Source organism: Rhinolophus sinicus, chromosome 15 (assembly GCF_057876585.1).
Source record: "Rhinolophus sinicus isolate RSI-liver-muscle chromosome 15, RSI-T2T, whole genome shotgun sequence".
NCBI classification, from domain to species: Eukaryota; Metazoa; Chordata; class Mammalia; order Chiroptera; family Rhinolophidae; genus Rhinolophus; species Rhinolophus sinicus.
Genome location: NC_142515.1, coordinates 115,407,552 through 115,431,756, shown reverse-complemented (window position 1 = coordinate 115,431,756; position 24,205 = coordinate 115,407,552). Strand labels below are relative to the sequence as shown.

The following is a 24,205-nucleotide window of genomic DNA, read 5'->3' as shown; positions in this document are numbered from 1 at the left end:
CTGCGGAATGAGAATGTCTTAGATCTCTCGTTGAGAAAAATAATGGTTGTGCTGCTCCTCACAAGACCATAACTGGGGTAACATGATAGCCAAAAAGTCTGGGAGGAGGAACCATAAAAGGCTAGAGTGGTGTAGACTATTCGAAGGCACCGATAAGGTACACAGCTTCTACCTTGCAGGGAAATTTATCCTCTGAATGAGAAATGGAACAGAATGTTTGACTGGTTACTCAAATATTTGCATCCACACTGCAATTGGATCCCTCAGAAAATAAAGCTTCTTAGTGGCGTCCCCACCAAGTAGTATCTGCTAATGGCCTCTCTGTGCCACAAGTTTGTGTTGTGGATAAAGTAACATGTATAATCATTTATACCAGAAAAAGAAAACGACACAGGAATACAGGAGGAGGGCACACTATCCCCCTGCAACACACTTCCTAGGTGTCCTTCTTAATTCTTTTGCTCAACATTGCAAAGGTGTATCTTAAACCCGCTCCACCATGCCCTACCCTAGCCCGCCCCCGCCCCCCCAACCCCCTCCACAGCCCCACCTTCAGCCTTACAGCTGTGATCAAACCCCTCCCTCCCCCAGTCCAGCCAAACAGAAAAGGAATCTCTAATGAAGGTGGAGCACATGGAATTCCTTTCAGAGTTCTTGCCTGGTTTCTGGGAACACAAGCCAATACAAATTTTCGTGGCTACATTAACATATGCAACTATGCAACAGGGAGAAGATAATAAAACAAGAGCCCTTTTGAGTCTGGCCTTTCGGAGTCCTCCGTGTGGGAGGTGGAGGAAGCCAGGTCAAGAAAGCAAAAGGGTGGCGGATGGGTGACAGCTCTGAGAGGAAAGGGGGGCCCAGGGGCAGTACCCTGAGGGTGTGAGCTGGAAGAGCGCCCCACATGAAGTGGGAGAGCAGCAACAGCCATTCAGGTGTGTGGGTTCAAAGGTCTGCAGCTGTGTATGAAGTTACAAAATAAATAGGGGGTGCTCACTAGTCAAAGAGCGAGGGTAACATCAGTCAATGGTGGGGAGCCTGTCAGAAGCAAGTCCCCTCGTCTTGCTGGGGTAAGAATGGCCTTTCTAGAACAGCAAACAGCTATTTCTGACTCCATCCTGCCTAAACGGTCAGGTAAATAACACCGCTGCATATCCTCTGAGCTTCACAAGATCTAGACCTTCAAGGAAAGAATTCTCTGGGTATATAAACATGTCACATTTTTATCTTATTAAAGTGATTTATTCCCTGTTTGTATAAGATAGTTTTCGCACTCCAAATACCTTCAATTCTGAGTTTTCAAGCCCTAAAAAAAAAAGAGCCTAATTCCTCACTTAGATTTAACTTCCCGGTATATCCTGAGAGTTGCTTAGGATGCATACGGCAATGAGGGAAGTCACCTGTCCATTTAGTCGTAAGCCAATTGCCAGTCATATTCATTCTAAGTCACTTAAAAAAATTTGACATACAAATATTCCTTGCCATCGGCTCAAGTGCAGAATGCTATATACAAATACAGAACTCAGAAGTGTCAACTCCACCCTGACAGCATTTAGTCAATAAACTAGGCTTTATATCTGAAAATTAAATACTGTGCTAATATTAAGTAAAGAGAGGCTTTTATTTTAATATTAAACAAGTCTGCATTTTTACACAATTTTTGTAATTATGGAAAATGTGATAATGCCATAATTATCACTAGCAACTAAAGAAAAGGGAGATAAATTGGACTATATCAAAATTAAAACCTTTTGTGCTGTAAATTACACCATCAAGCAAGTGAAGAGATAATCAGCAGAATGGGAAAAAATATTTGCAAATTACATATCTGATAAGGGACTTAGACCCTGAATATAGAAGGAACTTTTACAACTTAAAAATAAAAAGACAATTCAATTAGAAAGTGGGAAACGGACTTGAATAGACCTTTTTCCAAAGAAGATATATAAATGGCCAATAAGCACACGAAAATATACTCAACACCATTAGTCATCAGGGAAATGCAAATCAAAACCACAATGAAATACTAGTTCACACCCAGTCTGATGGCTATAATAAAAAAGACAGACAACAACACGTTTTGGCAAGAATGGCAAAAAAATCGGAACTCTTATACATTGCTGATAGGGATATAAAATGGTGTGGCTGCTTTGGGAGCTTCGCAGTGTCTCAAAACGTCACCACTTGACCCAGCAATTCCTCTCTTAGCTACCTATATACCAAGAAAAACACAACGTATGTCCACAAAAAGACTTGTACAGGAACAGTCATAGTAGCAAAAGTTGGGCCACAACCCAAATGATCATCAACAGATAAACAGAGAAACAAAATGTGGTATATACATTTATACCATGTATAAAATTAATATTACATTATTCTGGTATCCATTCTAATAATATCCAATGAAATATTATTCACTCATAAAAAGGAATAAAGTACAGACACACGTAACATCATAGATGAACCTTGAAAACATTATGCTAAGTGAAACAAGCCAGTTAACAAAAGAGCACATATTGTGTGATTCCATTTATATGAAACAGCAAAACAGGCAAATCTATTGAGATAGACAGTAGATTAGTAGATGCCTAGGGCTGGGGAGGGTAGTTCTGGGAGGACAAGGAATGACTGCTAATGGGTAGGGTTTCTTTCTGGGGCAATGAAAATGTTCTGTAAGTAGATATGGTGATGGTGGCCCACCTCTGACTATACTAAAACCCACTGAGTTGCACACTTGAAATGGGTCAATTCTATGGCATGTATATTATAGCTCAATAAAGATGCTTTTAAAAATCAGGCTAGATGTCCCCTGTAAAACAGAACAATCTAAAATATATAAACTCTTAGAAAAGTCGAGTCCTGGGTTTAACAGATTTCTCCCGGTGCGCAAAAAAAAAGTTGACATGAAAAAAAGCAGTGTTCCATTTCAGATGGACTAGACTATGCCGTTTTGACAGCCTTTTGCTCTCAACGTCTTCAGTACCACGTATGACAAGGGGATAAACAAACAATCAAATAAAGAGGTACTTTTCTACTGATGATTCTAAATTCCTCTTGAACTCTTTTACATGACTTTGCTAACATGTCCACCTGTTCACTTTAGTCATGAGCTCTACACTCAGCTGTACGGAAGCAGGTAGAGTCACAAGGTAGCAGATACAGTGAGGCCTCCATTGCTCGCGCCTTAATTAGGTAAGTGTGAAGGAGGCAAATGTGAGATGACATTAATATAAAACTAAAACACCTATGTTCCAGCCTTGTAGATGATTATTGAAGTCCTATCGCTTATAAAGTTTAATACACTATCATTTTCCCAGGGAGACATACCAAATAGAACAATGAATAACTTTTGCCCTGAGAAATTATTTAGCTAAAATCTCTAATGTATTTCAAGGAATTCTTTAGAAGATCCCTGACATGGTCTGATTTGTTGGGGAAAGGGAGTAGGGGGTGAGGGGAGAGCTTTTTCCTGCTAAAAGAATGCCAGCATTGCAGAGGAATAATCATGAAATTCAACAGCAAAAAACACTGAAAACAGTAGTATTATCTGAGGCTCATAACATCCTCTTGATATATTAGGTACATGTGTCCTTCTAAAAAAGGTTCCCAGGTACCATTATTTCATAATAAATAAAAAAGAATCGCTACTGAAGAGACATGATTCTTTCTGAAAAGTAAAATGTACATTTAATAGAGCTTTGTTCTTTTATCAGCGTCAGCCTAAGGCACTCTTTTCAGCTGGACAAAACTTATTTCTCTAGTTTAACCATTTCCTCCGCTCAGTGCTTCTCAAAACCTAGCTGTCAGAATCACTTGTGGGGCTTGTCAAAACCTTAGTCCTGAGTAGCGTTCAAGAATGTGCATTTCTAGTACTTCTGTATCCTCCTCAACATGCTGATTCTGCAGGTGTGGGGAACCACACTTTGATTGACAAGGGCTGCCTTCAGCACATCTTGAGTTGGGGCTGGCTAGGCAAAGTCCAGGCTGGGCAGGACTTCTCCGAGAGTCTACCAGAAAGGAAAGGTAAACATCACCCAAAGGCCATCACACATTCACATTTAACATTTCAATAACAGTAATGACCACCCCTCAATTTTTGCGGCTCCTACATATTGTTTCTCTTGCTGGTCTCACAGCACCCTCACTCTTGCCCACCCAAGGTGGGTTTCTGGGGATTCTTCTCCTCTCAGCCATCCTACATGACAGCAGCCACATCTGCCCAACATGTTCTTATCCTTAGATACAGAAGTGTCCACTGGTGGGTACCAGTCGGACATGAGGCAATCAGTGGGAATTGTGACTAAGAAATTAGTTGCTCTTTTGAACTCAGAGGCTGATGGCAACTTCCGTTTTCCACCATGTGGCTGGGTAACAAAAAGCCCATCTGTATGCACAGAGAGAAGCAGGACTGAGGTGGAGAGGGGGAGCCTCCTGGCTTCCGTGCGGTCCTCCAGCCTCTGGCTCCAGTTGGGGACTGAGGCCCTGCTGCATCCCTGCCCCAGGGTTTGTTCCATAGTCAACCCCAAACCCCCATCTTCTGTTAAATGCTTCTTTCTTGCCTAAATTGGCTCGAGGGGACTTGTTCTTGACAATCAAAAGGGCCTTAATTGAAACTGTTAATAAGGTCAATCTTTAGGTAACTTTCCTCTCTGCTTCAGTTCACTCAGAAATTAAATTCATCTTAAAACTTCTTTCTACCCAAGTTTACCTGCTTCTAAATATCTCCAACTGAAGCCCTAGCTTACTTAGGTGATTCCCTGAGCCCTACATCACTATGTATTTCAAATCCAGGTCCTGCTCAGATTCCTCCACAAGAGGCAATTATAATTTATATTTCTCTCCAAGACTAGGCAGGGATAAATGAATATAAATCCACTCCGTTTCTTTTTTTCAGCATAGAAATAAGAAAACCAATAGACGTGTTTCAAATTCAGGTCTGAATACGAAGACTTATTTACCGTGTGAGATACATTTAAATGTTTAATTTTTCAATAATGTTTCTGAAGAACTCCAACTTCACAGCTACTTATTTGTGTGCAATTCATATTTTTAAATGGAATTCTTATCTGCTACTTCTAGGTTCAACCATACGTGATATATATTTTGTTAACATATTGATGAATTCGGTTTGCTAATATTTTGTTGAGAATTTTTGCATCTATGTTCATTAGGGATATCAGCCTGTAGTTTTTTTTTCTAATGTCTTTGTCTGGTTTTGGGATCAAGTGACAGGCCTCGTGAAAAGAGTCTGGGAGCCTGCCTTCCTTCCTTCTGGATTTCTGGGGATATTTTGAGGAGAGTAGGTGGTAATTCTTTTCTGAATGTTTGGTAAAATTCACCTATAAAGCCATCTGGTCCAGGACTTTTGTTTCTTGGGAGCTTGTTGATTACTGATTCAATTTCACTGGGAGTAATCTGTCTGTTTAGATTTTCTGTTTCTTCTTGATTCAGCCTTGGAAGGTTGTATGTTTCTAGAAAATGATCGATTTCTTCCAGATTGTCTAATTTGTTGGTGTATAGTTGCTACACAGTACATTTTATATCTGCATTTCCATGTAACCATGTGGCTCCCCAAGGGAAGACGAGCACACTTCATCTCTTTGAGTCTAGATACAATTTTGTGTCCTCTCCAGCACTCCGACTTATCTGTGGTAACACATCTGTTCCCTCAGTTTGCGAGGTCACCCGACATTGCAAAACCAGAGTTTAATAGGGACTTAATTCTCTTAGTCTACCTAATGTTACCTGTCCTCCATACTGAACTTCGGAATTTTGGGCCTCCTGAAATCAAGACTTCTGGGAATTATCTTTGGCAACTGTAAGCAGAAAAGTCTGATTATTTTGGCTGCCTGGTATCACATCACAACAGGTAGTTAGTTGCAGGCATCCAGTGTTTTCCTCAGAGCAGGTTGCTTTCTTTATGGTAATCAATTTACTTGGCCCAGCTGTCAGGCACTTGACTTCCCAATTAACAATTGGAAATAGAACTTGAGACGCAGGAAGGAAGAAAACGCAGATTTTCCCAAACACGCAGTTAATAAAAAATTTAGCTTAGTCTCTAACTCATCTGTGTTTTTTCCCATAAAACATAAATGTCAATGTTGTAGGAAAACAATATACCTACAGAGGTTTCTTCACATAGGAAAGTTTCACATGATATTTGACTGGGCCATGTGCCCAACATCCATTGTTAAGGAATTGACATAAATTAACTGAAAACTAGAAATAAAGCAGCCAAAATTATTGGCTGGTTTCCTCTTATTAATTCAACGAAAAGGCTGAAAGGGCCTAAACTACTACAGATCACAGCTTCTATTCTCCAAGAATGAGGTATCAGAGAAGAATCCTTTTATTCTACATCTTAGCTCTTCCTTGGGTCTAAATTGAAAGAGGGAAAAAGATGTATGACAATGCACGGGATGTACGTTCCTCACCCAACTCTTTCTGAGCAGGATTTTCCCCAGCAGGACAGAGGCAGTAAATGAAAATTAGCACAGCAGGAAGCAACAGGGACTCCCACTCACGAGAATGCCTACGGTAAGGCTTTGGGGTATCAGGTGAGATGCACCTGGAACGGCTCTGACTGACCTGTGTAGATGCTTCGGGAAACGAATTACTACTCTTGACTACAGGAAAGGGAATCATGGAAAAGGGGATCTGAACAAACTGACAAGCCCTGTACTTGGATGTCTTCAGGGCAACAACATTGAAATTACTAAAGTTACAACTTGAAGAAAGGAAGCACAGCAAGTTTTTTCCTCACATCTTCCTTCTTTTGAGAGCACTGATCTATCCGTGATTACAAACTCTAATATCTACTTTAAACCTACTAAAGGGTGAGTCCTCTTTACCTTGCAGCTTAGGAATGAAAACATTTGTTTTTACGTCACAGGCCTATTTTTAGGACTAACTTGGAAACTTCTTTGCAGTTTACCTGACCACACTCTGTTAGGGCATAGAAGTAGGAAGTGCCAAGCGCACGTCACTTGCTGAATGAGTTTCCTTGCCTTGGATTTCTTCTGACTAGACATAAGCATCTAGAGGGTAGGGACTGGGACGCATTTTTTTGACCTAGGTCTCTTGCACCTTGAATGCTGGGGCAAAAAGTGTTATCTTAGTCTTCAAACAAATTTTCACTTCCACACCACAAAGCGGGACAGATGTCCTTTGGAAAGATGACCATGTCATCCATTCAACTGTTGTTTAACCCCACAGCACATGGACTCAATAAAACTCAACATAAACATTTAGAAAGGCCATTGCTGTCCACCAATACCATCAAATGTGCATGGCTGCTCAGCTGTATTCTGTTTGAGGGGCCTCGTTATCGAGGACATGATTTCCTACTTCATTGACTCAAACAGCATCAGCCAACAGATTAAGAAGATAAAATGTTTTCTGAAAGAACATTTTCCCTGAAATCTCATTTTTGCATATTATCTTTTGGTGCCACCCCAGCTTTCCCTGCTCACAATAGTGGCTGCACAGCAAACTCTGAAACAGAAATATCACATACTAACATTTTACCATCAGGAGGGAACACGAGTCACTGTCGGAAGAGAATTAAAATCACTGTGCTGTGAAAGCTTATGCTATAGAAAATCTGAATTGACTGGAAAATCAACAGACAGATTATGTCACCGAGACCTTCTGACACAGAAAGGAGGGATCAACTATATGAAAATACGTTAGTTTGAACATCATTTTTTGAAACTTTAAGCGTTCAGCAATCAGCACAATCTTGCTAGACCTCCCATTAACAGAAGAGAAGCTGCACTGTCATTGCAAAGTTTAGAAAAATGGGGCTACAACAGGATGTAATAATTGTAGCATTTTACATTGTCTATAACAAATCATGTTCCCCTGAAGTTAACGTCCGTTCTGAATTAACACCAAAGGAAAGAATTCTTAACCCCACCAACTGGCAAATACAGGAATTTCATCTGTTCTGATACAATGACTCTAAGTTACTCACTATGAATGTCTTACCTTCCAACTTACTGGTCAACCAGAAACAGTCAGAATCGTTCATGAAGTGACAGGAAGAAAGAGCCCCCTCCAAAGCATATCTTGCTTTCATCCTCTAAGCACAGCAAGTTACAAACTGAAAACAGCTTTTGATTGATTTTAGCATTTTGAATATAGTTTCTAAAAATTATCTTTAAGCAGTAGTGAACTAAGGATGGGATATAAATTTGTAAGTACTCTTATTGACACAAGTTTTCTATGTTCTGAAAGTCATACCTTTGAATTTAAAAGACACTAAATGTTTAGCTTTCCTGTTCCAAAAGGGATGGGACAGACTGGAGACTGGGTAGAAAAGAATCCAAAGTACTTGAATTTCAAATTATAACCTATTTTTCCAACATTTGATAGGCTGGGATTACATTCAGATACTAGTAAAAAAAAAAAAAAGCATTCATTCATCTCAAGGACTTAGATTAATTATTGTAATATCCCATTATGAAATTTTCTATTCCTAAAATCTCATTGCAACTCTATTGGTAATTACTTCAAGTGCCATCTCAACTGCTTATTAAGTGAAGAAAAATACTTTTAATGGCCCTTACAGAATATAAAGTATAAATGCACAAAAATGTAAGGTTGTCTATTAAGAAAAAATAGATATTTTGATCAATTAGCAAAAGTGCTTTGAATATCATTAGAATCCATTTAAAATTAGGATCCACATCATCTTGGGAAGCAGCAGTGTTTTCCCACAATTTGCAGTCAGAGCCAGAAAAAGAAGGCTGTGTTTACTAGGACAGGTACACGGCTAGCGTTTGCAAACACACTCACACGCACAACACAGGTATGTAAGCCAAGTAATCCAATCATTCCTGAATTCAGCACAATACTGCGATGCTGTCGCCATTAGGCTAATTATAACCCACGCAGGAAGCAGCCCAGTTGGTTTGCAAGTGAAATAATCCGAATGTGAACATTTTAGAATAAATCAATTACCTGATAGTTTCATGAGAAGTTCAGATGCTGCTTTGACGGACACATCCCGCCTTAGCACATTCGCCTTCCCTTCCTGGGGCTTAAGGGTGTCCTCAGAGATGCCTGGGGCTGGTACTTCAGATTCCGGGCTGAACACGTAGCTGGACCGAGGCAAGGTGGCACTGAGGGCCTCTTCTTCCTTTGGCTCCTCTTTTACTTTAAAGTTAAGACTCATGGGCTCCTTCTGATTTGCAGCTGTCAAAAGAAAAAAGGGATTTTATACACACACACACACACACACACACACACACACACAAGGCCACACCCCCTCTTAGCTGCCCCCAACTTAATGAAGGATGGATACACGATCATATTGTGCTAACAGCAGGAGGGAGCACGGCCTAATCAAAACTGGCTGACCCTGGGCACGAAAACACAATACACTCCAAGAGCATGTGGGCTTCTGAATCTTCCAAACCTATCCTATTTTAGGAAATGCTGCCTCTACAAAGTGTTTGGGCCTTTTCTCTTTGGTTTCCCTCAATGTCTTCTTTCCTGGATAGGATGCTGCCACCCTGACCTGTTTGTCCTCTCCCTGTCTAATCCTGGTACAGAATAATGCCTTCGGGCAGTTGTTCTGCCATAAAATATTGATTATAAACATATGTCAGAGGCAATCCCCAGAGTGAAAACCTGGGGTGGGGTGAAAAGTGAGGATGGAGAATTTGCCAGCGAGAAGAGCTCAGACTAGAGATATACCACTTTTGCCACTTAAGAGATATACCACAAACAGTGGCGCATGCCGTTGGCACTGTGTTTTGGGTTCCTGTCTGTAGCCCAAGTCATCTCTGAGTCCACAAAGGGCATTTTTAATGAAAAATTGTTTATTTGGGGAATAGATTTGCAGAGAAGTTGCAAAGATGGTTTGCAGTGTTCCCATATATCCTTCGCCCAGTATCCCTAATGTTAACAGCTTACATAACCATGGTACAGTTGTCAGAACTAAGAAATTCACATTACGATGATCTAAGCTGCAGATTCTATTCAGATTTCACCAGTTTTTCCACTTATGTCCTTTTTCCATTTTTAGCAGGGTTGATTGGTGTGGAGTGTGTGGTCAGGGCAGAGCTAACTGGCCTATTATGGGATGGATTCTGTGGCTTGGCCACACTGTACCAGGCCTTCACCCACTAAGCTACATACTACCCAGGAAACACCGAGAAGACAGGCTTCCTCTCTTACCACTTGTCCCTTTCACAGGCATCTTGCTCTCCTTTAAAGGGCCACACAGTAGGAATTTTAGGCTGCTTATTTTGGGTGTGTTTGTCTTTTGAGAAAGAAGATCTCATCCTAATACAAGGTTCTTAGTAACACTTATTAGAATGAGCCTTAAGCCCATTCCTGCTGAACAAATGCGAGGAAGAAAACAAATCCCCCAAAGCAAACACTATCTGCCCCTGTCCCCAGCCAACACACGGGCATGAGATAGAAGGGTCCTTTCTTTCTATCTCATGCCAAGAATGTATATTCTGGAATCACAAGTTCACATAGACCAGCCTATTTGGAAATTGGACTCTAGAGGGCCAGTATGACATTTGGAAGTTTTGCTACCATAAAGTGGAAGAGCTAGGGTTGGAACTTAGGTCCACGGGCTGCCATCTTGTGTCCCTTACCTCCCTCCCTCACACCATTTCTCCATCTTTGGTCCCTATGCTGTGTAACAACAATTGAATGTCACTTGACCTTCAAGTCTGCTAAAATACCACCTTCTCAATGAAGTCCACTCTGTTCAAAATTGCAATCCCCACTCCGACAGTACTCCAATCTCTCCTACCCTAATCTTCCTTTTCCCAAAATATTCATCTCCCGATAACATACGGTTATGGATTAAATTGTGTCCCCCTCCCCCAAATTCCTACGTCGAAGCCCTAACCCCCATGGTGACTATATTTGGAGATAGGGAGGTAATTAACATTAAATGAGGCCGTTAGAGTAGGGTCCTAATCCAATATGACTGGTGTCCTTATAAAAAGAGAGACATATGTGAGGACACAGCAAGAAGGTGGCCATCTTCAAACTAAGGAGAGGGGGGCCTCAGGAGAAACACATTGAGCCTGAACCTCCAGCCTTCAGAACTGTGAGAAATAAATTTCTGTTGTTCCAGCCACTTAGTCTGTGGTATTCTGTTATAGCAGCCCAAACGGACTAATCACATACTATATAATTTTCTTATTTATTACGTTGACCATGTATGGTCTGTTCTTCGTGAAGCCAATGATCTTTGTTTTAATGCTGATGGATCTCGAGTGCTTAGAACAGTGCCTGGCACATAGTAGGTGCTCAATATCTGTATTTGTTGAATGAACAAAATGTATTGGCCACAAATTAGTGACATCAACTGGCACTCCTCTATTACCTGTGGTAAACAAAAACTAAGAATCTCAAAATATTCCACCAAAGGCAATCAGAAATGCTTTCCCTGGATCTCATCATTAGATTGGAGATAAGACCTTAGAGATAAAGTTAAAAGCTTTGTGGCCTATATCACAGTGCTTACTGAGGTGTCTTTTAGTAATCACTTGGACTCTAGCATGACTAAAGGAGCCCAGACCTGAAGGAAAGTGCTTAACGGCTAGCCTTTTGGGGACAATGGCATCAGAATCTGAACCAAAGGGAACCAAGACAGTCTCTAGAGCAATCAGCAACAAGTATGTATTCCCAACTCTAGGAAGGTAGCTCCTAAGAGGACTTTGTTTATTTAGCATATTTCTCCCACTTCCGGGGGTTTTGCTAACTGCCTTCTAAAGCTTCCCTTGCCCTGCGCCTTTCTTCCAGGACCCTTCATAAAATCCTTTTCTGAGATCATCCCAGTTAGGTGTAACAGAGTAATTAAACGGTGTGTGGTCTGTTCTGTCTGTAACTTCAATTCTTTGGGAAGGAATGATATAAAGTGAATGGTTAGGTTTTTTGTGTGTTTTTTAAATGCTTCAGTGCTGCATCTTTTATTTTAAAATGTTTCAAAATTCTAAGGTGAGGCTAGGAAAAAGATAAGAAACGATTGCGGCCCTAGAAGCAAATCCCAGCTTCTAAGAGAGGGCAACCATTATACTGATGCCCTTTAAAGATGTAAGTAGCTTCTGGGAGCATTAGGCAGAATACATGCTACTTAAGACTTAAGAAAAAAAGAAAGCTATTTAGGATTGTTGGTACACCCCGGATTTAACAGAACTTCAATAAGACACTTAAAAAAACAACAGCAAGCTGGATGTGGTTGGATTATACACTTGCGAGGCCCTTTCTACCTGGTTTTCAGCCTGACAATGCCAAGAATGGCATGAAACTAATAAAGTGTTGGGGAAATGTAAACAAGGCTAATGACATGTCAAAAAAACATGTGGGAGACACGTCTTTGCTCAAGTTTTAGTTTCCGAACCATTTGGGTCGAAATAAAAAATGGAAAAATAGAAATATGAAGGCTACCCTGCTTTCTTTCAATAACCAGAAACATTTGCACTGAGAACAGTACAAAAAGCCTGTACTTTAAAATTAATGACTGAATAATTGCCATCGTTTTTCATTATCTTAAGTTTAAAAACCCGCAGTCTTTCTACAGAGCAAGGTGGAATTAAAAGTGTTTTCTTTTTCCTTTGGGAAAATTGCTAAGAGAAAAACAATCATTTCTGACTCACTACATAGTCTCGACTTCATTCTTACTAACAAAAACATTTGTGCACATATAGAACTCACTTCGTACAGGACTTGCACAGCACCTGTCTTGATTTCTGTGTATGTATCTTAAAGCTTCCCGGTACTCTAACGCCGTGAAGAAGCCCCACTAATCAAGAGGCCCCTTCTCTTACTGTTTGTTCTAAACATTTTAGGACCTGAGCCAATTACCACAGATGAGTCATATCTGTAGGTTCCTGTACTCAACGGAGTTGTGCAGCCATTCAAAGGAGACAAATCAGCTTTTTGAGGATTCAAGACAAAGGCTAACATGGCAAAGGAAAGGAATGGCTACTGGGATAAAATGATTCCACGCTTCCAATTCTAATAGGCAGGCATTGATGAGTTGTAAAAGAAAACCCTCTTTAAAGCATCGTGTCATCAGTTCACATGGAGCTTTCCTTGCGAGCACAACGCCCCTCCTTGAGGAAAATTCTATATAACTTCCTTAAAGACCATTATTTTAATTGTTTTAATAAAGCATACAACTAGCATTTGAATAGTTACGCAGGCATTGATCCTTCTGTCAACCACACAAGGTAAATGTCATTACTATCCTCATCTTATAGGTGAGGAAAGTAAGGTCCCAAGCGGTTAACAGACTGAGCCTCCCCACATTCCCCCCCCCAAAAAAAAAATCACAGAACTGCTAGACTCTAGGGCTTCTGGTTGAAAATCCCCCAATCTCTCTCCAAGACAGCCCAAGTTTCTTCAAGGATACAACCCTAAGCAGCTGGATGGTGGGCTTTGCAAAATTAATCCGAAGTGAACTAAATACTGTTCATGAGGAAGGGACGAGTGGGGCATGACTTGAAGGTAAGGGATGTTTTCTGGTAGGAAAGGATTTGGTGGAGATTGGACTACGAGGATGGAAGAGGAGGAACACGCGGCAGCACGACAGCTTCTGTTCCGTCAGTTCCCTCGGGTGAAGGAAAATGGCATTTTCCTTGAGTTTAATAAGACAGAGCTCTCACTTTTACTTCAGAATCTAGCAATTCTGTGAATGCTAAACAGCTACATGAAAAGACTAGACCAACGAGAATGTTACTTACCTACCTCATCTTGAAGCAAAGCCAAAGACTCTTGGACCGGGAAGGGGATCAGTGGTTTCCAAACAGTGTTTCAAGGAACCCTAGGATATACTTTGGGGTTCCAACACATGTTTGTTTCTAATTTAAGTTTTGAAGATTGTTTTAAAATTAATTTTAAAACACGCACCCTCAGCTGCTGCGTTATATATAAAACGTCAATCCACTGGAGAACACTAATATGTTAACTTATCTTGACAAGTTAATTCAGGTTTTTGTGTGTCACAGGTAATACAGTTTCTCCTGCTATCATAAAAGTGTTAGCGTTCTAGTAATTGATCATTAATAAGGAAGTCGTTGGCTATGCACTGATCTTTCAAAAAATTCACGCCTGTGCATGTGTACCCATGTAAAACTGTACAGTTATGGTATTACTAGAGTCTATAGGCATTTCTTAAATCAGGCTTTCTCTACCTTGGCACCACTGGCATTCTGGGCTGGGTAATGTGCTGTGGGAGACTGTCTTGCACATTATAGGATGTCATCAGCAACCCTGGCCTCTACCCACTTGATGCCAATATACTTCCCAATTGTGACAACGAAAATTTCCCCAGACTTTGCTAACTGTCCCCTGGGTATGCCCCTAGCTGAGAAACACTGCCTTCAATAAATGCCAGGATAGATGCAAGTATATCTGCTTTGGTGAAGCTGCTATCATAGATAACAGACATATGTAGATATATAGATACAGCTGGACGTATAATATCATTTATAGAACACTTACTCCAGGCCAGGGGCTATGCTAAGTGTTCACATAGATTAATTTCTCTGATGTTCACAACAATTTTTTGAAGTAGGGACTACGGCTGTATTATCCCCATTCTGCAGATGAGGAATCGGAGACTAGTGAAATGAAATCAATTTCCAAATAACAGCTGATTGACTAATAACCAAGAGTTACTATAGAATGACAGATGGCGTTAGTGCATATTGAAAGTTTGGGATACTACCAGTCTGCCATTTATTACGAGAAAGAAGGAGGGCAGTTGCTAAATGTCGACTTTGAAGCAAAACTTTTTATTATTATAGTCTCCTTTTAAGCATCTGAATATATTTAAGTGAAGGGATCCTGTGATTACAAGTTGAATTGTTTGAAATATGCCCTCATTTGCCACAGTGTTCCCATGTAAAGGGTGTTTCTTGAAACGGCAATCAGAGAAATAAATTTAGAAATACACTCAATACTTACACTGCCGTAAGACCTCATCTGATCATAACAGTAATTTCACGTTTCATGCTTACCAAACAGCAACGCTTTTCTAATTGCTTGACTGCTTACACAAATATAATAAATGTGAACTAAAAAAGCTAAAGTTATATTTAGAAATACACGTTATGTGTTTTATATGTTGAGTGTGCACTTAAGATTTTGTTTGAAAACAAATAGGTTCACAGTTAAAAAAAACAAACAAAATGCAAACCATGACTGTTTTCCACTTCCTCATTTTATAATAAGAAAACAGGCTCAGAGAAGGATACGGCCTTTTAAAAATCACATAGCTTGTTAATGATGGAATCAGAGCTCAACTCTCCAGATTACAAACCAGTGCTGTTACAAGTCCCCAAGTTCCCTTATAAATACATGTAAGTGTGTATGACCTGGCTGGGGACCTGGGATTTTTTGATAATTTTATGCACTGTAAGTGAGAAAAAACTGCTCTCTGCAATCATAAGGAAAGCTAAAATTTAATTAAATAATAATAACAGTGGAGTATTACGTTTAGATGTTAAGCATATTATATCTAAATAGAATGTTTAAAACATTAGCTAAATATTTTTAAATCTTGCTCTCCAATAAGGTAAACTACTTAATTTGCCTTAAGTAGTTTTGTAATTAGTGTTTAGTGAAGTTTTAACCATCTCGTATTTCTCATTAATCCCCACCTCAGCTAATCCTTGGCCACACTTCAGGATGTGTGTCCCCAAACCAAGACTGCATAGGTCCCCTATGACAGCTACGACAATTATAGACATAGTGACAAAGGGAAAACAAAACAGTGTCTGGCACAGGGTCAGAGTAATAACAATGAGTGGAGCTTTAAGAACTGTAAAATAAATAAATAAGGTTTTTCTCCATGAACGAAACCACTAAAACCAGCAAGCACATAATCTGCAGAAATCCACTTAACAGACAGGATATCTCCCTTGTCAAAAGCAGGAAGGATAAGTCCTGCAAAACCAATCAAGCCATGAGTAAATGTGAAAGAAAGCTGTATTTTAAATTCATCCTATTAAATCCAAAGAATGAAATGTATGAATAGCAAGACATGATTGGAGCCTAGAAAAAAGAACGCCTAAAGAGTGGATAATATATTTCCAACACTTTTCAGGGAAGTTCGTGACCATCTGCCCAAAATGACATCTCCTCTTGATGGCTACGCTTGCCATTTGAAATTACTATGCTGACATTCTGGTTTATACATCAGTTTTTTAAATGATTTATGTCATCCTGGAACACCCAGAGAGTTTGAAGAACTCTGGGCTGTGGGAGATTATACAATGGCCAAAATGATCCGCCCCGCCTCCCTAAAAGCCCACGCCTTTACAATGGGACTTTGTTCCTTCTCCCATTAAGAGGTAGGGTCTATTTTCCCACTCTGAATCTGAGCTGGAGTTGTGGCCTGCGTTGGTCAGTGGAAGGTGGTGGGCCAGGTCTGAGCCTCGCCTCGAGGTCTCGTGCCCTTCTGCTCTCTCCTTGGAACCCTGCCCAGCTGCCATGTGAACGAGCCTGGGCTAGCCCTTTGAAGAACGACACCCTGGGGAGCAGAGAGAAGCCACCCCAGCTGAGGCTACCCCAGTCCAGCCAGCCCCCAGCCCACCTGGCAATGGACTGCAGATGGATGAGACGGATGCGTTAGCCCAGGGGAGACCCGAAGAAGCACCGTGATGAACCACACCCGAGTTGCCAATCCACAAAAGCATAAACTAAGAAAAGGGTGATTGTTTTGAGCTGCTAAATTGTGCAACACTTTCTTACTTAACTCTGTGACAGAGTCCAGTTCCTAGACTTGACCCTATAAGCTGAGGTCCTAGAACATAAGACATAGGGCAACACCAAGGTCATCACACCCTTCGGGGCTCCCTTTAAACAGCCTGCTTACTTTCCACAGACCACCACCTTCTATTCCATCTTCTTTCTTAAGCACGATGGAGGTGGGTGTGAATTTGCAAAACCTTTTCAAGTGAAGTAATATCACGACCTCTGCAAACCTGACTTCTAGAATATGACTAATGGAATATTTTTCTTATAATCAATCCATCATGGAATGCATTGTGGATGATACAAAGACAAAGACGTTATAAAAGAAACATTATCTCCCCCCACAGTAACTTGAAACAGGGGAAGAAGCAAGATTATCACTCAGCAATAGAATGAACTAGCAATAATACAAGCAGCAGCCCGGACGATAAAGACTCTAGGTACCGCTGGAATTCACAATGGGGACAAGTAGTAAAGACCAGAACAACAGGAAAAGGTTTTACTAAAGAAGTGGGCACTATTGTTGGAAGGGTGGCTAGCGTTTCCACAGGCTAGGCAGCAGGGGAAAGGCATGACAGGAATGGCACCTGCGTTGCAAGAAATTCTCTATATACAGGACCACTGTGGGGCAGAGGTGCATGAAAATAGTTACTTTAGCTTTAATAACATTATTAATTATTTTTAGAAAAAGCCCCCCTCCCCCGCCCCCTTCCACCACCATTTTATCTAACAGGAGGAAGAAGATATATGGAACTCCATAGTTCAAATGACCAGACCCCTGGAGCATGAGCAAAGCCAGAGAAACGGAAACGAGAGGGGTGTACCTATAAGCTTGTGAAGGCCGTGGGAATACAGTTACTCAGTAGAAAGCAGGCAGGTGGAGGCATAGCCCGATGCAAGAGGTATTAAAAGAAGGGTCCTTCAGAATGCATTGGAGGGCCTGGGGGTGGGGGAGCGCCTGGGGGTGGGGGGCCCGGAGGGGCCAGCTGTCTAGGTGTGACGTGATGGCCAGGAAGGGCTGCATGTGAAGGGCGGGACTGTACATCTATTTCAGAAGACACCGAAAACTTTAACCAGATTAGTGACTGAATTAACATGCGTTAGAAACGATGCCATGGTTTGAAGCCAAGGAAAATAAACAGTGAAGCAGACGAGGTCAAAAGACAGCTCACTCAACTGAGAAAAAAAATTAGGTAATCGCTAATGAAGTGGTCGTGAGCCACGGCTTTGCAGTTAGGCAGCGCTGAATCTTTGCTCCGTCCCTTGTAGCTGCAGCCTTTTAAGCCTCACCTTCCTCATCTATAAAATAGGTTCCATATTATTAACCCCACAGGGCTGTTGAGAGGGTTAAAGGAAAAGAGACATGAAGTTGTTGGCACAGTGCCCAGCTCACTGTAAACACAATTCATTAGTAATAATGCTTATAATAGTAACAGCAGAAGTAGTAACAACAGTAACATTATTAAGTAGAAGAAAATGTATTTCTGAGAAAAGGAAGAAAATGAACTGAATTCAGTTTTGCACAAACATAGACTTTGAAAAGCTTTTCCAGGGGTCTGTCAGGATAAAAAAAATTATTCTAGAGGGCAATTCTAGAACTAGATATACTCTGTCCAGCAGCGAGAAAAGAAAGATCTGGCTGGAATCCAGTCATGATTCTTTTACAGGATTTACGCCGAGTCTTGGTTTCCTCACCTAATGGTTGTTGTCAGACAATATATTTGGAAGCACGCTTTACACTAGAAAGCCCTACAGAAATATAAATTGGCCTTATAGTTACTACTCTTCTTTGCACTAAGTAATTCCTGAAAAGCCTCCAAGTATTAATGCAACTTCCAATGGCGTCTAACATACCGCGTTCAGAGAGTGGCACCCATGCTGGAAACTCTGGCTAACTCTACAACGTCACAGGACAGAGAGAGGAGCCAAGTTCTGGTTTCACTGCTAACTTACTAGGGGAGGGAACACCAGAGCCAGGCCCCCCGGATTAGAATCTCAGTCCCACCTTTTTTTTTTTATTAGTTTCAGGTGTACAAAGTAACGTAATAGTTAGACATGTAAACCCCTCATAAACCCTGCCCCCCAAGCTACCACCCCTGACATCTTATATAGCTGTTATAATACCATTGACCATCTTCCCTATGCTGTACTCCACATCCCGTGACTATATCTACCTATATATTAGTTATAGGTGACATTCAGTATTATTCTACTTCAGCTTCAGGTGTACAGCACAGTGGTCAGACATCTACACAGTCTATGAAATGATCCCCCTGATAAGTCCAGTGCCCATCTGGCAAGTTACATGATCTTTACAACATTGTTGATTATATTCCCCGTACTGTATTAACTATCAATTTGTGTTTCTTAATGCCTTCACCTTTTCACCCTCCCCCCAACCCCATTGCCATCTATCACCCTGATAGATCTAGTACCCATCTGGCACCATACCTGGTTATTACAATATTACTGACTGTTCCTTATGCTGTACCCTACATCCCCATGACTACTGTGTAACAACCAATTTGTACTTCTTAATCTCTTCCCCTTTCACCCATCCTTAACCCCCCTCCCATCTTAAAGAAGTTCCTCTGTGATTCCCTGTAATACTGGTTTGGTGGTGATGTCAGTTCCACCATTTTTATTAACTGTGTAAACTTGGGCAAGTCTCTTAACCACTCTATTCCTTAGTTTTCGCCTGTAAAATGGGAATACTATTTTGCTATAAGGCTGTTATGAAGTTCAAATGCATTAAATGGCTCAGAGTAAAGCACTATGTAAGTGATTATTAAGGAAAAATACTGAACAGTGAGTAAATGTCACAAAGTCTCCATCCACTGAAGTTCCGGCACACGCATGTGTGACTCCAGGTCCCACTTTCTTGTAATGTCACCTGCCCCTTCCTGTGACTCAGATCAGTCCTCGTTTCATGGAGCCAAGTCACTGAACAACAGGAAGGAGCCACACTGTCCTTCTTACAGGAATCACCACCAGGTTCAATAAAAATCTAAGATTTCAAGGGCATTCAGGCCGTCTGCAGGTATCAGGCCCCTAAATCCACATCTGACACCAGGAATTTTAGTCACATGGTCAGTGAGTGCCCATCATGAGAAAAGCAAGGCAGGATTAAAAAGAAGGCCAAACTGAAGACAGAACTTTGTGGAAAATAAGCTCATTGCAGAAGGCACCTGAGCATGGGGCGTTGGGAGAGCCCCCTGGCTCCAGGTCTTGAAGTCTTAGGGCGTGACAGCCACAAGGATGGCATTTCCTTGAAAGAAGTCTCATTTGTTAAGATGTTTTATAGGAAGCCAATCAGAACCACCAGGCAATAAGGATAAGCCAGTTTACTGGGCATCCCCCATTCTTCCTTCTCCAGCAGCACAAACAAGGTATCACAGGATGGGGCGCTACCATTCATTGACTAACCATAGTATAACTATGAATGCACAAAATTGTAGGAAACAGATGAAGCGGCAGAACAAAGGCCTGTGGGATACAAACACATTCACCAGCTCCCCTTCCTGTATACAAAAACACCTTTGCTATTTTATGGCTGAGCTCCTAGTAAATTAAAAAACAATTCAGCTTGCACCCATTTGTAAGTCATTGCTTTAAAAAGTTCACCTCTCCTAGTTAAAATTGTTTCAGTCTCAATTTTTAAAAGGAATAGCATGTGGGAGAATGCATAAATTTTTTTTTGCCAGTTTCCCAATTAAAAGTAGTTGAAATGGCTCATATCTTTTATTTTCGAAAACCAGGAACAAAAAGATATTCTCCACCAACAAACTGACATGTCAATTTTCTGTCAACTGCTTGGTTATAATTTGGAGAGCTAGAATTCAATTTTAGATCTTGAAAAGTATAGTTTTCAGAAACAAGAGATAAGGTAAGGCCATTCATGACCAGCCTCCAAGTGGTAATACTACCAGCTCCTTGACGTTCTAGATGAGTCTTGAGACTTTCTAGTTCTAATTAGAGAACATTAAGATGCTTCTTTTAGTTCTCCTGTCATGAGGCCCCATGAGGAAAAACGGGGGGGGCTCGATGAATATGACTCACCCAGGTCTCTCATTCATGCCAACCTGGACCTGCAGTGAATGCCTCAGACCCATCTCCCAGCACTGTGCCCTTTCTTATGGTCGGGGAGAGAAGGCAAGGGAAGAGAGCTGTCCTGAAAAAAAACTGTACCACTTACCAAGCTTATATTCCACAGCAGTGATCCTCAATCTCGGCTGCATTTTAGAATCATTTGAGGATTTTAAAGAAAATACCAGTGACTAGTCCTTATTCTAGACCAATTAAATCATAATTTCTGGGAGTGGGGCTGGACCCTGGCATTAAAAACAATACAAACAAACAAACAAAACACAACACCCCAGGTAAGTGTAATGTGCAGCCAGAGTCAGAACTGCTGCTGGATACCGGATAAGTATACAGAAATACTGGAGACAAGGCACGAAGCAGCGGTAACTTCAGTGCTCTGAAGTTAGGTGAGCCCCTCCCAAGCACACCCCATCATGGGACCCCTGGATCACATGCCCTGACATGCAATGATGTGTGTATGTCTGCTGGCTCCCGAGAAAAATCTATGTGAATACGCAGGGCTGCAGCCCTCAAAGGGCTGCCTTCTAGGGCAAAACCCTGAGCAAAGTTTACAGAATTATTCTTTTCCCTCAGTCCAGAAAGCCAGGAGCAAGGGCTGCCCCATTCTCTTCCCGGAATCAATTATGGTGCTGAGCCGGAGAAGCCTCGGTTCCGGGGAGCAGCGTTCATCTTGAAGGACCAAGGAATGTTAAGCGTGGGCTCAGGCAGAAGAAGAGTTGATGCTTTGGAGAAGGGGTTTGATTTCACAATCACACACACTGGGAAACATCAAAACCAGGGTGGGGACAGGAGGAAGATTTAGAGTCCATTTAAAGCACCATTCCATCAGAGATTTTTAATCCCACTGGGTTCTCCTAAGTCATTTTTATGCTCAGTTTTAGTTGAAGGAGCAAGAAAGACTCCCCTTAATAACCAAGCAAGAAAGAATCAAGTGTTTTCCACCCCTCCTTTGGACACAAGTAGGTATGTGCACGCTTGAATTTGTCACTGTGTTCCAGTTCTGCAGATAGTGGCGTGGCTGGCACAGAGACTCGCAGACTCGGTGCCCACAAACAGCTGCACCCGACAGTCCCAGCAGGTGCACGCACAGAGCCCAGCTCAAAAATCATCGCAAGAACAATGGCACCGTTATGACGCCGAGGGACGAGACCCAGTGCTAACCACTACTACACTACATTTGATGAGGGAAAGAGCTAGAAACCCAGCTACAGCTCTCTGGGATTTGGCCTTTTGGTCCTGGGATCACAGCCACAGACAACGGCAGGCACAGCACCACGGTGACAGCAGCTATCAATCATAGGGCCCCACCAACCAAAGAGTTAGTGGAATTCAAAAAAAAAAAAAAAAAAATCCCTCCAGAAAATGTATTCCTTTCCTTTTAACATCTTCTCTTCCCATGGGCTGCATTGCCACAGTCACCAAGTTTACATTTACATCCAAATATGCACACACACAAAAAATTACCGATGCATCTCACTCCCCGGTGACTTTATAACAGGTTGCTAGGTAACAGTGCACACAAGTCGGGTTTCAGGACCTCTAGTAAGCCACCATAAAATAGCTGCATGGGCCTTTTGCATAAATAGTGTGCATTTGTTATCTGTTTTCTTCTGCCAATTGATCAGTGGGTAAATACTGCGACTGCCAAACCGTAAACAAATCCCCATCAATAGCTAACTGAGAAAACAGATCACAACAGAAGACTTTGGTGCACAGTGTTTCACCCCAATCTACCAACATGCTTTCTGCTGGTGTCGCTCCTGTTTGCAATTCTGGCTCTCAGCAGCCGCAAGCCTTATGTTAAGCTCCCTGAGATTGGGACTGGAGTTCGTTACAGTCGGATGTGGGACACCCAGAGCTGAGCCGAGCAGGAGTGGTGCATCATACACCAAGTGTTTTATCTAATCCTTCCTTCATCCCCTCTGGCCTTCCTGCATGCTTGAAAATTTCCTGGGGTTGTGGAGTAAAGAGAGTAACCCCTTACTAAGAGTTATTCACCCCCACTTAGTTTTCCTCATCTGTTAAGTAAAGAAACTACCCCTTTCTAAGCTACACTAAGTGATGATGCCATTTGCTTTCTTGGGAGTGCACTGGAAAAGACCCCCAAAGGACCCCTTTTTGCTATACTATTGGTGGGGAGATCATCAAGAAAGAACCAGGGATCCCACGGAGGTGAAAATTAAAGGGTCAGCGGCAAAAGGGGCACTAGAAGCCTGCACGTTCTCCATAGTTTCAAAAATGGTTCCATATAAAACTCAGAGTCTCTAAAAGCCCATTTTCCTCTGGATTGAGATGGAAAAGGGGGAAGGTGGGGGGAAGAGGAGTAGAGAGCCCCCAGTCCTTCTGGGCCACAGTCAGACACACTTGAATTCCTGGGACTTAATCATTCCCAAGACTTCCTCACCTGCACTGCAGGTTGGCGCCTGTCAGTTCTTCGCTCTCTTTTCCTCCTCAGCTCATTTCTGTGACGCCTCATTTCCATCCCCTACCTTTTCTCATTTCTTCCAACTAGTGTCGTGTACTCCTGAGGGGCAAAGATCTGGGGTGACAGGGACATTCCAAAAGACCTGACTGAAGTGTCACTGAGCACAGGGCGTTCGGAGTGAAGCTGAACCTCTAATTCACCTGGCAATGACATTTAGTGAAATGCGACTCACAGTCCATTTAAAGGAAGGCGGTGACCAATTATTCTCCATTTAAAAGGGTATTGTCACTCTCCAAAGAGCTGAAATGGCATTTGGAAATCATCGTGGGGACTGCCGGCTTCACTGCAAGACAGAACCAATTCTCAGCCGACCTTTCCCCACCCTCCACATCGCCTTTAAAATTTAAAATCATACTTTAAAAAAACCGTAATGAGTAGCAGCACCGTCCCAGGACATGCTTTATCATTCCAAGGGAGTCAGGAAAAACAGCCTCCCTCAGTGTCTCTATGCCCCCGTTCAACTCCACAACTTAATCAAAGAAATTGGGGGGAAAAAAAAAAAGATAACTAAAAGAAACATCACATATCATTTGATGGTGAAAGTGATTTCTATGAATAAGAATACATTTTTACAACTTTACATTCTATTGTCTTTCCAAATGGCACTGGGGCAGTTAGAAACGCATTTTTTTTTTTTAAATTATAATTCCACTTTACATGAGGTACCTAGAGTAGTCAACTTCATAGAGACAGAAAATGGAAGCGTTGCTACCAGGACCTGGGGGAGGGAGGGGTGGAGAGTTATTACATAATAGGTACAAGGTTTCGGTTTGGGAAGATGAGAAAGTTCTGCAGATGGATGGTGGTGATGTTTCCTACGATAATGCGAATGTACTTAATGTGAAGGAACTGTACACTTAAAAATGGGTACTTTTATGTTGG

At 41.6% G+C, this 24,205-nt stretch overlaps 1 protein-coding gene across 10 annotated transcripts in view; it reads right to left on the bottom strand.

Annotated features, from left to right (window-relative positions):
* The window catches only part of ZNF827 (zinc finger protein 827), a 153,105-nt gene that overhangs the window by 82,413 nt on the left and 46,487 nt on the right, over positions 1 to 24,205 (bottom strand). For all 10 annotated transcript variants that reach the window (XM_074338471.2, XM_088792581.1, XM_088792579.1 and 7 more), the window contains one exon: positions 8,962 to 9,195. In XM_074338471.2, coding sequence (XP_074194572.2) covers positions 8,962 to 9,195 — 234 coding nt within the window. The remainder of the gene's footprint in view (positions 1 to 8,961; positions 9,196 to 24,205) is intronic.